At 41.9% G+C, this 17,173-nt stretch overlaps 1 protein-coding gene and 1 pseudogene across 1 annotated transcript in view; both read left to right on the top strand.

Annotated features, from left to right (window-relative positions):
• The first annotated feature begins 5,581 nt into the window (after nt 1-5,581).
• LOC118676364 lies at nt 5,582-6,056 on the top strand (annotated as a pseudogene).
• A 545-nt stretch (nt 6,057-6,601) lies between these two features.
• The window catches only part of HRG (histidine rich glycoprotein), a 12,071-nt gene continuing 1,499 nt past the window's right edge, over nt 6,602-17,173 (top strand). Inside the window, 6 exon segments of the mRNA XM_036348551.1 lie at nt 6,602-6,605; nt 6,747-6,922; nt 14,326-14,442; nt 15,274-15,358; nt 16,057-16,165; nt 16,533-16,662. Of these exon segments, the coding sequence (XP_036204444.1) occupies nt 6,602-6,605; nt 6,747-6,922; nt 14,326-14,442; nt 15,274-15,358; nt 16,057-16,165; nt 16,533-16,662 (621 nt within the window).

The following is a 17,173-nucleotide window of genomic DNA, read 5'->3' as shown; positions in this document are numbered from 1 at the left end:
TAATTTTCTTCCAACTCTCACACTTCTATTATAGATAAAGGGCAAATAGCAATATTAAAATATCTCTGCTAATTGCCTTTTTAAAAAAAATATATTTTATTGATTTTTACAGAGAGGAAAGGAGGGGGATAGAGAGTAAGAAACACCAATGAGAGAGAAACATCCATTCACTTACTCTTGCACACTCCGCACTGGGAATGTTCCCACAACCAAGGTACATGCCCTTGACCGAAATCGAACCTGGGACCCTTGAGTCTGCAGGCTGATGCTCTATCCACTGAGCCAAACTGATTAGGGCAATTAATTCCTTTTTAATGTGCAAGAATTTCGTGTACCAGGCTACTAGTTATAAAAATATTTACAATGGAAGTCCAGTCACTCAAGAGGAGACTGACTACACTCTCTGTTAGAGGAAAGGAACAGTTGCCCTTCTCCCTGTAAATGCAGAGAAGCTGAAGCAGTAACTTTAGATGTTATCTCTAAGTAGGAATGAAGCAATTTAAACTCAAAAGGCTAGAGGCCTGGTCCCTCCTCTCCCTGCCTTTTCTCCAGGTGCATATGCCCATGCATAATTTTCCAAAGTCCTTTGTAACTTAAAGACTTTAGAACATTGCTGGATTAAAGAATAAAGATCTAAATATTCCAACAAGTTTTAAATTCACCTGGTTTTACCTTTTACTACAGAAAATCTAAAAATATATTTCTTAAAGGTTAGAATGTTCATAAATGTCAATCTAATAAATGCTGGCTGTTTACTTTTAATTTATCATTGGAACATTAAGGTTTAAATATTGTGTGGCTTTAATAATAGAAGGCAGGACATACATTTTAAAAGAAAAAGAAGGGAGAACCAAGATGGCGGCATAGGTTAATGCCGGAGTTTGCTGCCTTGAACAACTACTTCAAAAGTGAAACCAAAAGACGGAACGGACATCACCCAGAACCACAAGAACGCTGGCTGAATGGAAGTCCTACAACTAGGAGGAAAGAGAAACGCATACAGACACTCAGAGGAGGCGCAGTGCTGAAGTCAAATTCTGAGGTGCGGAGTGCGCGGAGCGGGCTGGGGGCGGAGGGCATGGTTGACGTTTTCAATCAGGAGGGAGTCGCAGACTCTGAGCTCCAGATACGGGCGAGTCTTTAGGGACCCAGACTCAAACGGGAGAAGCAGGACTGTCTGGCTTCGGTCAGAGCGAGTGCAGCTTTCTCTCCGAGGTTTGCAGCGGGTGCTGGGACTCAGAGAGGCAGAGCCCCTGGGGACAGGACTGAGAGCCTGAGAGCCATAACTGCTCTCTCCTGCCCACCCTGTTGATCCTGTGCGACCCGCCACGTCCAAGCCCTGCACAGAGGCATTTGCCGGATAGCCTCAGGCAAAGGCTAGATTAGCACCTCCCTAGAGGACAGAAGTTCTCTCACTGCAGACACAGCTGATTCTCACAGCCACTTGGCCTGGAGGTCAAACCCTCCCTGGTATTAGCTACAACAATCAAGGCTTAACTACAAGACTGCGCACAAAGACCACTAGGGGGTGCACCAAGAAAGCATAACAAAATGCGGAGACAAAGAAACAGGACAAAATTGTCAATGGAAGATATAGAGTTCAGAACCACACTTTTAAGGTCTCTCAAGAACTGTTTAGAAGCCGCCGATAAACTTAATGAGATCTACAAGAAAACTAATGAGACCCTCGATGTTATGATGGGGAACCAACTAGAAATTAAGCATACACCGACTGAAATAAAGAATACTATACAGACTCCCAACAGCAGACCAGAGGAGCGCAAGAATCAAGTCAATGATTTGAAATGCGAGGAAGCAAAAAACACCCAACCGGAGGGGCTGAATGGAAAAAGAATCCAAAAATGCGAGGATAGTGTATAGAGCCTCTGGAGCAGCTTCAAGCATACCAACATCAGAATTATAGGGGTGCCAGAAGATGAGAGAGAACAAGATATTGAAAATCTATTTGAAGAAATAATGACAGAAAACTTCCCCCACCTGGTGAAAGAAATGTACTTACAGGTCCAAGAAGTGCGGAGAACCCCAAACAAAAGGAATCCAAAGAGGACCACACCAAGACACATAATAATTAAAATGCCAAGAGCAAAAGATAAAGAGAGAATCTTAAAAGCAGCAAGAGAAAGAAAATCAGTTACCTACAAGGGAGTACCCATACAACTGTCAGCTGATTTCTCAACAGAAACTTTGCAGGCCAAAAGGGAGTGGCAAGAAATATTCAAAGTGATGAATACCAAGAAACTACAACCAAGATTACTTTATCCAGCAAAACTATCATTCAGAATTGAAGGTCAGATAAAGAGCTTCACAGATAAGGAAAAGCTAAAGGAGTTCATCACCACCAAACCAGGATTATATGAAATGCTGAAAGGTATCCTTTAAGAAGAGGAAGAGGAAGAAAAAGGCAAAGATACAAATTATGAACAACAAATATGCATCTATCAACAAGTGAATCTAAGAATCAAGTGAATAAATAATCCGATGAACAGAATGAACTTGTGATTATAATAGAATCAGGGACATAGAAAGGGAATGGACTGACTATTCTTGGGGGGGAAAGGGGTGTGGGAGATGCGGGAAGAGACTGGACAAAAATCGTGCACCTATGGATGAGGACAGTGGGTGGGGAGTGAGGGCGGAGGGTGGGGCGGGAACTGGGAGGAGGGGAGTTATGGGGGGAAAAAAGAGGAACCAATGTAATAATCTGAACAATAAAGATTTAATTTAAAAAAAAGAAAAGAAAAAGAAGAAAAAGGTCTGTACAAGTTGCTGATGGTATGACAGAAAAAAAATTAGAGTAGAAATACTTAAGGGAAGGTCTAAGGCATGGTTATGCATTTTTGAAGGACATAGGAAGAAGGTTAGAAGGCTAATTTGAAAGCGTGAAATTTGTGAAGGTTGTGTATGTAATGAGAAGGAAAAAGAAATATTAAAAGAAAGAAATACGTTATAAAGTTAACAATTTGCAAAAGTTGTAAAAGGATCATAAAATCTTAGGGAAGTTTAGACAGGGCTAGACCACTCCCTTTGTCTCCCCTGCCAAGGACAGAGTAAATGGTAAATACATAAAAGGAGGGCAGGACAAGGTTGCTGAATACTTCTTAAGCAAAACCAAAATAGTCAGCAGTGGAATTTTAAGACAGTAGCATACTTAATGCCTCAGACTGCCACCCCAGCCTGCTCTTCAAATTGACTGGAGGGTGGGGTGGCATCTATACTTCATAAATCAAATGTACAGGTTTGCTTATTTTGCTTTTTTTCAATAAAGGTGCATACATTATTAAGTTAGCTTTTCACAATATAATCAAAGTCTCATATAAACTCATTTGTATGAGAAGCCAATATTTTATGAACAATTCATTCTAGTAAAGTCCAAAGTATAATTTGCATCCGTATGCAAATAAGCACTAGCCAAAAAGAATGCTGTTTGAAAGTAAAGTTAAGCTTAATAAAAAGGAGAAATTTTAAAATCTCTTCTGCTACTATTTACAAAGTTAACTAAAAATTATTACGCAAGCATAAAATCTCACCATTAATGAGACACCATTAGTAAAAGAAAGTTGCTTTTACTTGAAATGTATACATTGCAGTATTGGCCAGAATGTCTCTCTCCTACCTGTTTTTCTGAAAGGCAACAAAGTTGGTTGTTCTGCTCCAATGAAACTAAAAGTCTTTAATATAGTGATTTATGGTAAGCCCACAGGAAAAGCAAACTTTAGCAATGCCTATCCATTTAGAAAAAAAAAATCCCTAAATGTGGCTTAGAGTTTGCTCTGGGAGGACATACAGAGGGAAATGCCCTCCAAATATCTAGGAACTGTAATTAAAAACCAATGTATTAGGCCTTAAGAAGTAGAAATATAAAACCTTAAATGACTTTCAAAAATTATTAGAGAACATTAATTAAGACCTTATCTAAAAATCTCTTTAGGAAAAACTAAAAATGTATTCAATATACTTAGGGGTGTCTCTCCTCTTTCCTTTCCCTGAACATTAACAGTTGAAGCTAGGAAGGAGTTACTAAGAATGAGCAAGCAATCTCCTCAGCCCAAGTAGCACAGGTACAGCCTGGATTGCCTTTATTAGGACAGATTAATCCTACTGCAAATAGTCCCACTGGAGTCATGTTCCAAAATAAAAACTGTCCTACTATGATTGAGTGGGTCCACCTAGGGCATCAATTCTCTAAAACTGTGGATACATATATAGAACTCATGGCTCAATTAATATCTCAACTCAGAAAGCGCTGCAAGCAGCTTAGAGGAGAAGAACCCCAATGCATCTATTTTCCCCTAATGGGGAAGCAATTAGAATTGTTATTTCAGACTGATTTGAATTAGCAAATTGAAATAAGTGAATATTCAAGGGAACTTGGTTGTTACCTACTAAAAAACAAGTTACTACAATTTTTATATTACACCCCTATTATTTATACTAAAAAAATACTAGGTAGGAACCCCCTGGAGCATTAACTGTTTCTACTGATGGTTCATCTAATGGTAAAGCTGCTTATCATGCAATGAATTCAGACTGAGTCATCCAGACCGGTCATACTTCTGTTCAAACAATTGAATTAGGAGGTATCAAGGCTGTATTGCAGGATTTCCAAGAATCTCTTAATATTATTTCTGATTCTGCCTCTATATCTGGCCTGGTAAACAGAATTGAGATTGCTTGATTAAGATGTCTCAGTGACCAAAATCTATTTATACTATTTAAACAGGTACAGCAAATTGTACAGCAAAGACAATATCCCTTTTATATTTCTCATATCAGGGCTCATATCACCCTGCCTGGTCCTTTAATGAAAGGAAATGGATATGCTGATTAATTCGTTGCTTTATTATAACAGGTCACAGAATCTCATCAGCTTTACATCAGCCTGCCAAAATGTTGTCTAAGCAATACTCAATCACTCGACAGCAGGAAAAACACATTATCAAAGAATGTCACACTTGCATGCATGTTACATCTGCCTCAAGGGCCTAATACAGGAATTAACCCTCGAGGATTGATAAGGGACCATATCTGGCAATGGATGTAACACGCTATACTCTTTTGGACACCATGGGGTATTGCATGTCTCTGTAGACACTTTTTCAAAGGTCCTATGGGCCACTGCATCTACAGGGGAAACAGCAAAACAGGTTATTAATCATTGCCTAGCTGCTTTTGCCATCATGGGAATTCCAAAAATTATTAAAACTGACAATGAACCTTCATACACAAGCTGTCATTTCCTGAAATTTTGTAAAAAGTGGAAAATTCAGCACATAACGAGAATACCATACAATTCCCAAGGACAGGCAATTATAGAAGGCCATCATCAGTGGTTAAAATCCCAACTTGAAAAACAAAAAGGGGGAATAGAGGTCAAATCTTCTGTAAGTAGACTACACCAAACCTTAATTACTTTTAATTTTTTCACTTGTAATGCTAATGGAAAGACACATATGGAATTACACTGGTGTCAGAATAAGCCAAAGGAAAATGGTCTGGTTAAATGGAAAGATCCTGAATCTGGTTTATGGAAGGGTCCTTTTGTTCACCTTTGGTCGAGGATATGCTTGTGTATTTCCAGAAAACTCCTTCAAGCCCATTTAAATTCCTGCAAGGAATATTAAACTTCAACATGGATCCCAAAGAGGAACTCACCAGACTAATGAGGACCTTCCATCTGGAGCTTCATCCTGTACCTGTGGCTGCAGACAATTGACTACTCCAGTCATAGATAGCAGTAGCCCTGAGCAGCAAGCTAAAGATAAGGAATAGGAGAAAGAGACAGAGGAGAAAGTCCGAAGATGTCCTGAAGGATGGAAAAGAAGCCTTGCCATGATAGCAGCCAGCAGTTGGGCAATGGTGCACATTGCCCAGGACGAAGCCAGACAAGGTCGAACCTGTATTGTCATTGCCCACCATTGTCCACCATCCAGAACTCCAATATCATTGCTATCATGTCACAGGGGACAGTGATTGAGAAGGGGACCCATAAAGAACTGATGGCCCAGAAAGAAGCTGACTACAAACTACTTCCTTAGATGCCTGGCATCAGTTTTTAAAAGACATAAAAGTAATTAATCCTTTTCACTGGATTTCCTTATATTTTTTTATATTCATTTTTATTTTTATTTATTTATTTATTATTTTTTACTTGTAGAAATAATATTTTATTTATTTATTTATTTTCCTTATATTTGCCTCTTAGCATAACCACTATTGTCTGTCTCATTTATGTACTTTAATGTTTATTTCTAGTCTGCAGATGCAGACCGAAGAGTCTTAAAAGGATTCAAGCCCTTCAGAAGGCATACACTTTTCAAGATTTATTAAGAAAACAAAAAGGGGGACATATGGGAAGTCACCACTTTCCCAATACTGTCATAAGAGTGCACCAAGGAATGCAAAAGGCCAATGGATCTTGGACATTAACAGGGCTGTGTTGAGATAGCAGTGGCTCAAAGCAAATTTTTGACCTAATAGTCTCAAAGTAAATGTTTACTAGGCTTTACTGATCTTTACTGATCTTTATTGACCTTAGAGACAGTCTGTCTGCTCCTGTTTGCCATGATTTACTGAGGGCAAGATGTGTATCTGAAATTGAATAAAAAGTGGACAAGGCCAGATTTCAGTATGTGTCTCCAAAAGAAAGGTCTCTACCTGGCCCCCATGTTTTCTATATTCTTATTTCTTGTACAGTATTTTCATTTGTGCGTCAGTCTCTTCTTCAGATCCTGAACCCCAGCCACAAAAGGTTGCAGCAGTGAACATTCAGTTTACACAACAAAAATGTAGAAAGACTACTGAGCCCCTGGCTGGAAATGCTCTAGACCTGATCAATAAAGGACGTTCGGATGACCTCCTTTTTCAGTTGTTGCGGGTCACAGATGCCCACTTGGAAAAAGTGGTAAGGAATTGCCAATGGCAGAGCTTAGTTGGGAAACCATGCACCAGGGGCAAGTGTGACTCTAGTCACTAAGCCTACTGCTTTGCACAATGGAATGGCCTTGGTCAGGCTTTTCTTTTTTGTTCTGCTGCTGCTCTAGAATATTCTTTTTTTTAAGTAATATCTGTTATTAGTATGTCCTTAACTATGAATCAATCTGTAAATACTTATAAGCACAGATGCTAAGTCCAATCAAATGCTAAGTGCTATAAGAGTAAAATTATAATGAACTGTAAGACTTGCCCTTAAGGAATGTGTGAGCTCACACATTCACACACACACACACACACACACACACACACACACACACCCTGTGTAAGGTAGGATATATTTAAGTGACCGAGTGAGTATTATTGATGCTGGACAATCTAATGAAAGATCTATTACCATTGAATGAGAGAATGCTTCATTTGGGAAATCCAAATGAAGCAGGATTTGAACAGGAACATGGGCTGGGTTAAAGGCATTCCAGGAAACTTTCAGGACTACCACCTCTATGTGGGTAAGAAATCAGGAAGGAGAGTATTAGGGAGTAATTAGACACAAGCAGGGGAATTCCGGAAGTTCTGTGTGATATTTGGCACAGCAAGCAGGGTGGAAGAAATAATGTAGGCTTATCTTGATGCAAAGTAAGCCTACACTCTTCACTTTGATCAGGAATTTTGAACCGGTGTGCCACAGGAGTTTTTAAAACATGCAATACCTGGAGAAACCAAGATGGTAGCATAGGTAAACACCGGAAATTGCTGCCTCCCACAACAAATTCAAAAATACAACTAAAAGACAAAACAGACATCATCCAGAACTACAGGAAGGCTGGCTGAGTGGAAATTCTACAACTAGAAGGAAAGAGAAAAGCACACTGAGACTCAGAGGAGCTGTGGAGGTGGACTGCAGAGGTATGGAGGCGCAAGCGGCAAGGGCTGGCAACGGACGACGAGGCTGTCTTTTTGAATCAGGAGGGAGTCACAAGCCCCCAAATGCTCTGAACTCCAGTTACGGGAAGTCTCTGGGGACCCAGACTCATGCAGGGAGAGACTGGACAGTCTGGCTGTGGGCAGAATTCGGAACTCGGAACTCAAGGGTGGCTTTCCCTCGGAGGTGCTTGCAGCAATTACCAGGACACTGAGACTCGGGGCCCCTTACGGCAGGGCTGAGGATCAGCCATAGCTGCTTGCTCCACCCTGTTGATCCCCTGAGACCCCGCCCCACCCAAGCTGTGGCAGAGGCTTTTGCATATGAATGCCCTGGCCCTTTGCAATCTGGAAATTACCTAACAAACTGCAGCTGGGCCAGACAGACCCAGAACTTCCAAGAGAAGGCCCAAGGCCCAACAGCAGCTTGCATTGCTTCACATCTGGGCTTCATTTGGGCACCTCCAAACCCCAAACAAGGAGGGGGAATCTGCAGATCTCTTCGTAGCTCCTGCTGGGTAGACTCAGGCAGAGCCTAAATTAGCACCTCCTTAGAGATCCAAGAGCCAGTGTACCCAGTGGTCAGAGTGGGACCATCCAGATTACAACTCCTCAGATCCATAAGGGACACACTCAGGGGACAGACTCAGTGAGCACCAAAGCCCCACTGAAGCAAGTCTTGCCCCATAAGGGTGTCTTCAGTACAGAAGTTCTCCCACTGTAGACACAGCTGATTTTCATAGCCAATTGGCCTGGAGGTCAATTCCTCCCAGTGATAACTACAACAATCAAGGCTTAACTACAACAAGACTGTGCACAAAAATCACAAAGGGGTGCACCAAGAGTGTCCACCTCGGGTAATTGGGGAGGCTGAGCCACTGGGCCCTATAGGACACCTAGCACAGAATGCCACTCTACCAACACAGGGAAGCATAAAAAATGCAGAGACAAAGAAACAGGTCACAAATGACAGAAATGGAGGAAAGCAAACTACTGGGTATAGAGATAAAAACCACACTTCTATGGTTTTTCAAGAATTTTCTAGAAACCTCCAATAAACTTAGCGAGACCCTCAAGAAATCTAGTTAGACCCTCAAGGTTATGATAAAGGACCAACTAGAAATTAAGCATACACTGACTGAAATAAAGGATATTATGCAGAGTTCCAATAGCAGACTAGAGGATCCCAAGTATCAAGTCAAAGATTTGAAATATGAAGAAGCAAAAAACACCCAACCGGAAAAGCAAAGTGAAAAAAGAATCCAAAAATATGAAGATAGCATAAGGAGCCTCTGGGACAGCTTCAAGCATACCAACATCCGAATTATAGGGGTGCCCGAAGAAGAGAGAGAGCAAGATATTGAAAACCTATTTGAAGAAATAATGACAGAAAATAATGACACACCGGCTCAGGTATTGCATGTTTTATTTTATTCATTTATTTATTTATTTTTAATGTTTTGCATATTTCTTCATTTTCTTTTTTTTTAATTAAATCTTTATTGTTCAGATTATTACATTGGTTCCTCTTTTTCCCACCATAACTCCCCTCCACCCAGTTCCCACCCAACCCTCCACCCTCACTCCCCACCCACTGTCCTCATCCATAGGTGCAGGATTATTGTCTAATCTCTTCCCACACCCCCCACACCCCTCCCCCCCCCCCAGGAATAGTCAGTCCATTCCCATTCTATGTCCCTGATTCTATTATAGTCACCAGTTCATACTGTTCATCAGATTATTTATTCACTTGATTTTTAGATTCACTTGTTGATAGATGTGTATTTGTTGTTCATAATTTGTATCTTTACCTTTTTCTTCTTCCTCCTCTTCTTAAAGGATACCTTTCAGCATTTCATATACTACTGGTTTGGTGGTGATGAACTCCTTTAGCTTTTCCTTATCTGTGAAGCTCTTTATCTGACCTTCAATACTGAATGATAGCTTTGCTGGATAAAGTAATCTTGGTTGTAGGTTCTTGATATTTATCACTTTGAATATTTCTTGCCACTCCCTTCTGGTCTGCAAATTTTCTGTTGAGAAATCAGCTGACAGTCGTATGGGTATTCCCTTGTAGGTAACTGACTGTCTTTCTCTTGCTGCTTTTAAGATTCTCTCTTTGTCTTTTGTCTTGGCACTTTAATTATGATGTGTCTTCTTGTGGTCCTCTTTGGATTCCTTTTGTTTGGGGTTCTCTGCACTTCCTGGACTTGTAAGTCTATTTCTTTCACCAGGTAGGGGAAGTTTTCTGTCATTATTTCTTCAAATAGGTTTTCAATATCTTGCTCTCTCTCTTCTTCTGGCATCCCTATAATTCGGATGTTGGTACGCTTGAAGCTGTCCCAGAGGCTCCTTACACTATCTTCGTATTTTTGGATTCTTTTTTCATCTTGCTTTTCCGGTTGGGTGTTTTTTGCTTCTTCATATTTCAAATCTTTGACTTGATACTTGGGATCCTCTAGTCTGCTATTGGAACTCTGCATAATATCCTTTATTTCAGTCAGTGTATGCTTAATTTCTAGTTGGTCCTTTATCATAACCTTGAGGGTCTAACTAGATTTCTTGAGGGTCTCGCTAAGTTTATTGGAGGTTTCTAGAAAATTCTTGAAAAACCATAGAAGTGTGGTTTTTATCTCTATACCCAGTAGTTTGCTTTCCTCCATTTCTGTCATTTGTGACCTGTTTCTTTGTCTCTGCATTTTTTATGCTTCCCTGTGTTGGTAGAGTGGCATTCTGTGCTAGGTGTCCTATAGGGCCCAGTGGCTCAGCCTCCCCAATTACCCGAGGTGGACACTCTTGGTGCACCCCTTTGTGATTTTTGTGCACAGTCTTGTTGTAGTTAAGCCTTGATTGTTGTAGTTATCACTGGGAGGAATTGACCTCCAGGCCAATTGGCTATGAAAATCAGCTGTGTCTACAGTGGGAGAACTTCTGTACTGAAGACACCCTTATGGGGCAAGACTTGCTTCAGTGGGGCTTTGGTGCTCACTGAGTCTGTCCCCTGAGTGTGTCCCTTATGGATCTGAGGAGTTGTAATCTGGATGGTCCCACTCTGACCACTGGGTACACTGGCTCTTGGATCTAAGGAGGTGCTATTCCAGCCTCTGACTGCAGCTATCCAGCAGAGCCAGCTGTAAAGCAATGCAAGTTGCCCTGGAGCCTTGGGGCAGCTGCAGTCTGTTAAGTTATTTTCAGATTACAAAGGGCCGGGCATTTCACATGCAAAAGCCTCTGTGTTTGGCTTGGGTGGGGCGGGGTCCCAGGGGATCAACAAGGCAGGCCGAGTGCGCCAGCAGTATGGCTGCTTTCAGTCCTGCCTTCAGAGGTCCTGGCTATCGCTGTGAGTGCCTTAGAGAGAAAGCTGCCCTCGAGGTCCGACCAATGCCAGACAGTCTTGTTTCTCCTGTATGAGTCTGGGTTCCCAAAGACTCACCCAGAACTGGAGCTCAGAGCCTGAGACTCCCTCCCAATTGAAAAAGACAATCGTGTCCTCGGCTACCAGCCCTCTTCGCATGCACCTCCACACCTTTGTATTTACTTCAGAACCGCACCTCCTCTGAGTCTCGGTATGCTTTTCTCTTTCCTTCTAGTTGTAGAAATTCCACTCAGCCAGCCTTCCTGTGGTTCTGGATGATGTCCATTATGTCTTTTAGTTGTATTTTTGAAGTGGTTGGCACAGGTGTTTTTAAAACATGCCACTGACCTCTTGTAACTTAGATATTCAAATGATAAAAAGACAACAGCCAACACATCAAAGCTATCCAAAGGGAATGTTTCAAAATTATAACTTTTCTTGTCAGATCAGCAAAAAAAAATATTTGTGAGTGTGTGCAGCACAATTTTACTAATTAGTTTATATGTGCCATGAGATGAAAATATTGAAAATCGCTGACATACCTTATATACTTATTTGAAATAGATTTGAGGGCTTCTTAGAGATGAAGGAGGGAGGCCTCTTTTCCCACTCCCCAAAATAACCTACCCTTTGGAGGAACCACCAAAATCAGGGAGGTCAGACAATAAAGTACCATAGAGGACAAGCAGCTAAGTTGATGCTTATTAAATTACTAGAGGCCCAGGGCACAAAAATGTGTGCACTAGGGGGGAGGGGGGTCCCTCAGCCAGGCTTGTGCCCTCTCTCAGTCTGGGACCCCTCGGGAGATAACGACCTGCTGGCTTAGGCCTGCTCCTGGGTGGCAGAGGGCAGGCCCAATCCCTAGTTGCAGCCCCTGGTCGGGCTCAGAGCAGGGCCGATTGGGGAGTTGGGACGCCGCCCCCTGTCATGCACAGAGCAGGGCAGATCAGGAGGTTGTGATGCCACCCTAAGTCATGCTCAGGGTAGGCCAGATTGGGGGGTTGGAGCACCGCCCCCTGTCACACTCAAGGCAGGGTCGATGGGGAGGTTGCGGCACCACCCCCTGTAACGCACAGAGCAGAGCCAATCAGGGGGTTGGGGCGCTGCCCCCTGTCACTCACAGAGCAGGGCCCATCAGGGGGGTTGGGGCTCTGTACTCTGTCACACACAGAGCTGCAGGGCGATCAGGGGGTTGGGAGCTCTGCTCTAACAGGCACAGAGCAGGGCTGACCAAGAGGTTGGGGCGCTGCCCCCTGTCACTCACAGAGCAGGGTCGATCAGGGGGTTGGAGTGCCGCACCCTGTCACACACAGAGCCGCAGGGCAATCAGGGGGTTGGGGAGCTTCCTCCTATCAGGCACAGAGCAGGGCTGATCAGGGGGTTGGGGCACCTTCCCCTGTCACGAACAGAGCAGGGCGGATAGGGAGGTTGTGGCCCCGGCCCCTGTCACACACAGAGCCGCAGGGCGATCAAGGGGTTTGGGCACTGCCTTCTGTCACGCTGATCCTGGTGCCGGGAGGCCTCGCAGCTCCGCTGATCCTGGTGCTCGGAGGCATAGTACCCTTTTATTATATAGGATAGAGGCCTGGTGCACAGGTGGGGGCCGGCTGGTTTGCCCTGAAGGGTGTCCTGGATTACGGTGGGGGTCCCACTTGGGTGCCTGGCCAGCCTGGATGAGAGGATGATGGCTGCTTGCAGCTGTTCACAGCCCCTTCAGGGTGAGGGTCCCCACTGGGGTGCCTGGCCAGTCTGGGTGAGGGGCTGAGGGCTGTTTTTAGGCTGGTGGGTGACTGAAGTTCCCAACCGCTACTTTTTTTCTTTTCTTTTATTCTGGGCCAGCTTTAGCTCTGAGGCTTGGCTCCAGCTCTGAGGCCTCAGCTGCTGAAAGCTGGTATCTGGTTTGCTTGGGTTCTATAATCAAAACACTGTTTCAACTCCAGCTCTGAGATTCCAGCTGGGTAAGAGCAGGTTTCTGGAGTTTGTTTAGATTCTATATTTGTGACAATGTTTCAAACTGCAAGCTCAGAGGCCGGCAGCAGCAGGCAGGGAACGTTGGCTTCCTCCATCACTGAAGCAAGCAAGCCTCATGTTAGCTTCAAGCTGCCTGGCTGCCGGCCGCCATCTTGGCTGGCAGTTAATTTGCATATCGCCCTGATTAGTCAATGGGAAGGGTAGCAGGTACGGCTAATTACCCTGTTTCTCTTTTATTAGATAGGATTAGATGTGGAGCCTCTACAGGTTGCAGAGAATGAGTGCAGGGACTCAGGATTCAACCAGCAACTTAGTGACTACTAGTCCCAGTCCAGGATCTCTGCCACATTATAGAACACAGGATGAACTGGCCCAGGGCTATCTCTGAGAGGGGGCAGGGAGCACAGTATACCTGAGGAAATGGATGCAAGAAGCACGGGCTTGAACAAGAAAGCTATATGAAGTGTTCAGGAATGAGGAAATGAAGACAGACCAAGGCGGTTTGATTTATGGCAATGAGAATGAAGAAAAGACATGAGACATTTCAAAGAAAGACCATTCAAGGCCTGGTGACTAGATAGCAAAAGCAAAGAAAGAAATCAAAGTTGATGTCACATTTTTTTGCAGTCAAAGTCTACGGCAGGAAATAATTAATGGTGTCATTGACAAAAGGAAAGATAAATTGAGAGAGGTAGCTGCTATGTAAGAGAAGAGCTGATTTTAGGTTTGGGCAAGTTGAAATTAAGGCAAGAAGACCAAGTTCAGGAAAGAGCTGGGTGAGAGGACACAATTGTGCATACAGATTGGAGCTCCTGAAGTGGTTGTCATCAGTTATAATTTCTAGGTTTACACCTTCAACATCTCCGCCCAAACAAATCATCCTATTTAGTGATTGTTTTTTAAAGCTCATGAACAGAAGCAACATCATGACTAATTAACAATAACATTTGGAAGTATATTTTCAATCTACTTATTCAAATAATTAGTTCAAATGACACAAAAGTAGACATTTGCAATTATTTGGAAAGGAACAGAAATTCTGTTTAAGAAATCAAGAGATTGTTTCTAATGAAAACATACTGGGCTCCCACATGTTACACTGTTGCTTTCTTGGAATTTTTTAGGAACCCACAGATGTCCACTATTTTGTCTTAGAAGTGAAAGAATCCGACTGCCCAGTCCAATCCAGGAAACACTGGGATGACTGTGAGCCAAATATTTCTAGATATCCATCTTATATAGTAAGTAAACATTGTACCATTCTCGTCTTTTTATTATTCTTGACTTCTGTCTACTCTGTTGTCCCAGGGTAGCTGTATGCCACAGCAAAAGTGGAAGAGCAGTTTCTGTCTTTTGACTCATCAAGATTATGTCGACCTTGAGTAATATTCTCTTGAGAACCATACCTAGGAACCCAGTTCAAGATATCTCAGTGGGGCTTGTTATAGCATGACCAGCTACAACCTTGTGCAAATCTCCTAATGTCGCTAGATTTCCATCTTCTCAGCTGTAAAATAAGAGGAGGAGGTTGGAGTAGATAAACTCTAAGGCCCTATCTGGCCCTGATAGTCTATGGGTGTAGAACCTATGAACTTGCAATTGTGTCCTATGAAGACTGGTCCCATGTGCAGGAGTGGCCAAAAGAGATTAATTGCAATTATCATGAGAAATGAGATCTTGTGCTGTTTTGCACATGGGTAATCCGATCCCTGGCTGTCTGCCACAGGAGAAGACCACAAAGATGAAAAAGCACAGATCTAAGATTTTAGTTCCAGAAAATAAGACACTTACATACCTAGGAATTTTTGCATTTTTTTTTCTTCTTGAAAATGTTTGAGATATGGCCATAATCTGTTTAAACAGTTTATCTGTGGTTCTCATGATGAGGATTTTGGGTGCCTAAGGCATCTAACTCACAGATACAAATTAAGAAAATACAGCTTTGAAAGAGGATTTGTTGAGAAACCACAAATAAATTTTAAAGGATAATAGGTATGTTGCATCACTTTTTTGTGTCTTCATATTCAACGCGAAGAAAGCAGTACACAATGATAAACTCCTCTTTCTTACAGGTGATTAGACAGTGTAAGGCAATAGCTACAACACATTTGAGTGAATTTTAGGATCTTAGAGTGAATGACTCCAACTGCACCACAAGCTCTGATATAATAATCTGTTAAAATACTACTTAATTCTAGATTGATATAGAATTCATTCATACAGTGGTACTTAACATATAATACTATGATTTACATATCAAAAATGGTCGGTACCTATGCTCATGGACTTGATTATTACTCATTCTCCTGAAAAGAGTCCAAGAGGGTCTTCCCCTATAATTGATACACTTCTCAAGAAATTAAATACATTAAAATAGAAAGCTACATAAGGCAGTAGAACATCATTATAGAGAACATGGGCTCTGTCTTGGGTCAGATTGGCTTGACTATGAATCCCAATCTCATAATTTACTAGTTTCATGGTCTTGAGGGAAAGTTACTTAACTTCTCTAAGGATTCCTCATGTGTAAAATAAAGCTAATAATAGTATAAGCTCTTTGGGTCTTCGTTAGAATTAAATAAGATGCTCTGGGTAGTACATTTCCAAAGTACTTAGCAATATGTTGACTTCAACATGTAAAACTTATGTATTAATACTACAGTTTAAACAGCAGTCTCATTTAATCTCATAACAAGACTATGAACATTATGAGACTTTCTATTTTAGAGTTAAAAGAGGTTCAAAGAGGTTAAATTACTTGGCCATAGAAAAACAGACAAAATATGGTGACCCTAAACCTACCCCACCAGTGTTGACTCTAAAGTCCATGTTCTTTTATTTACTTTTTCCAAGAGAATTATCACAGAGTTCCTTTAAAAATAGCAAATTTCAGCATAATTCAATATACAAAAATTCAGCAACCAAGCAACTCCTACAGGAGTTTGCCTTAAAGAAGACTGAGCTGTATCTTCTCTCTCTGGGCAAAACTTCATTTTAATGATGCTCTCCCTCCTTGGCAGAGATAGGAAGAGTTTATTGAAATATTCACACTTTATGAATGATGGGTTTGGAGCATCTGAATAGGGTAACAACCGAGACTTGAATATCAGAAGGATCTGGGTTTAAGTTTAGCTCTGCTGCTGATTAGCTGATTTGCTGGAACAAGTTTCTTAGCCTCTCCAACCCTCAATTCACCCAGTCTGTAATACAGGAGCTATTGTTATTGTTTCCACCATGCATATATGTATTAATTCATGGCATTGACAGTGCTGTTTAGCCACAAAACAACCATTTCTTTCTCCAGTCTTTTCTGCATTGGCCAATACTAAAGCCCTGTACTCTTGGATTTCTTTGAGGAGACTGAGGTCTACAGAAAACAAGCAGACAAAGTCCTTGAGATGTACAAAAAGGAGAATGGTGACTTTGCCTCTTTCAGAGTGGACCAAGTGGAGAGAGTCGGCTGAGGCATAAGTTTCCACTAATGTCCAGCTGGAGTCTGAGGGCCCAGGCTCCAACCTCACAGGCACAAATTCAGTTGCATTGACCCTCTCCCCACTGGCATCCTTGGGCCAGATGATTTTTATTATTATAATTTTTAACTTATCAGTAACATTCAGTATAATATTAGTTTCAAGTGTACACAAATTCAAAAAGATACATGCATCCTTAAATTCATTGCAGCATTATTTACAATAGGCAAGATATGGAAACAACCTAAGAGACTATCAGTAGGTTATTAGATAAAGAACATGTATTATATATTTATAATAAAATAGTACCCAGCCTAAAAAAAAATCAAATCTTTCCATTTGTGACAATGTAGAGCAGCGGTTCTCAACCTATGGGTCGCGACACCTTTGGGGGTTGAACAACCCTTTCACAGGGGTGGCCTAAAACCATCCTACATATCAGATATTTACATTATGATTCATAACAGTAGCTACATTACAGTTATGAAGTAGCAACGAAAAT

This window comes from Myotis myotis, unplaced genomic scaffold (assembly GCF_014108235.1).
Source record: "Myotis myotis isolate mMyoMyo1 unplaced genomic scaffold, mMyoMyo1.p scaffold_m19_p_2, whole genome shotgun sequence".
NCBI classification, from domain to species: Eukaryota; Metazoa; Chordata; class Mammalia; order Chiroptera; family Vespertilionidae; genus Myotis; species Myotis myotis.
Note: the sequence above shows the minus strand (reverse complement) of the source record. Positions and strands in the feature narration are given on the sequence as shown.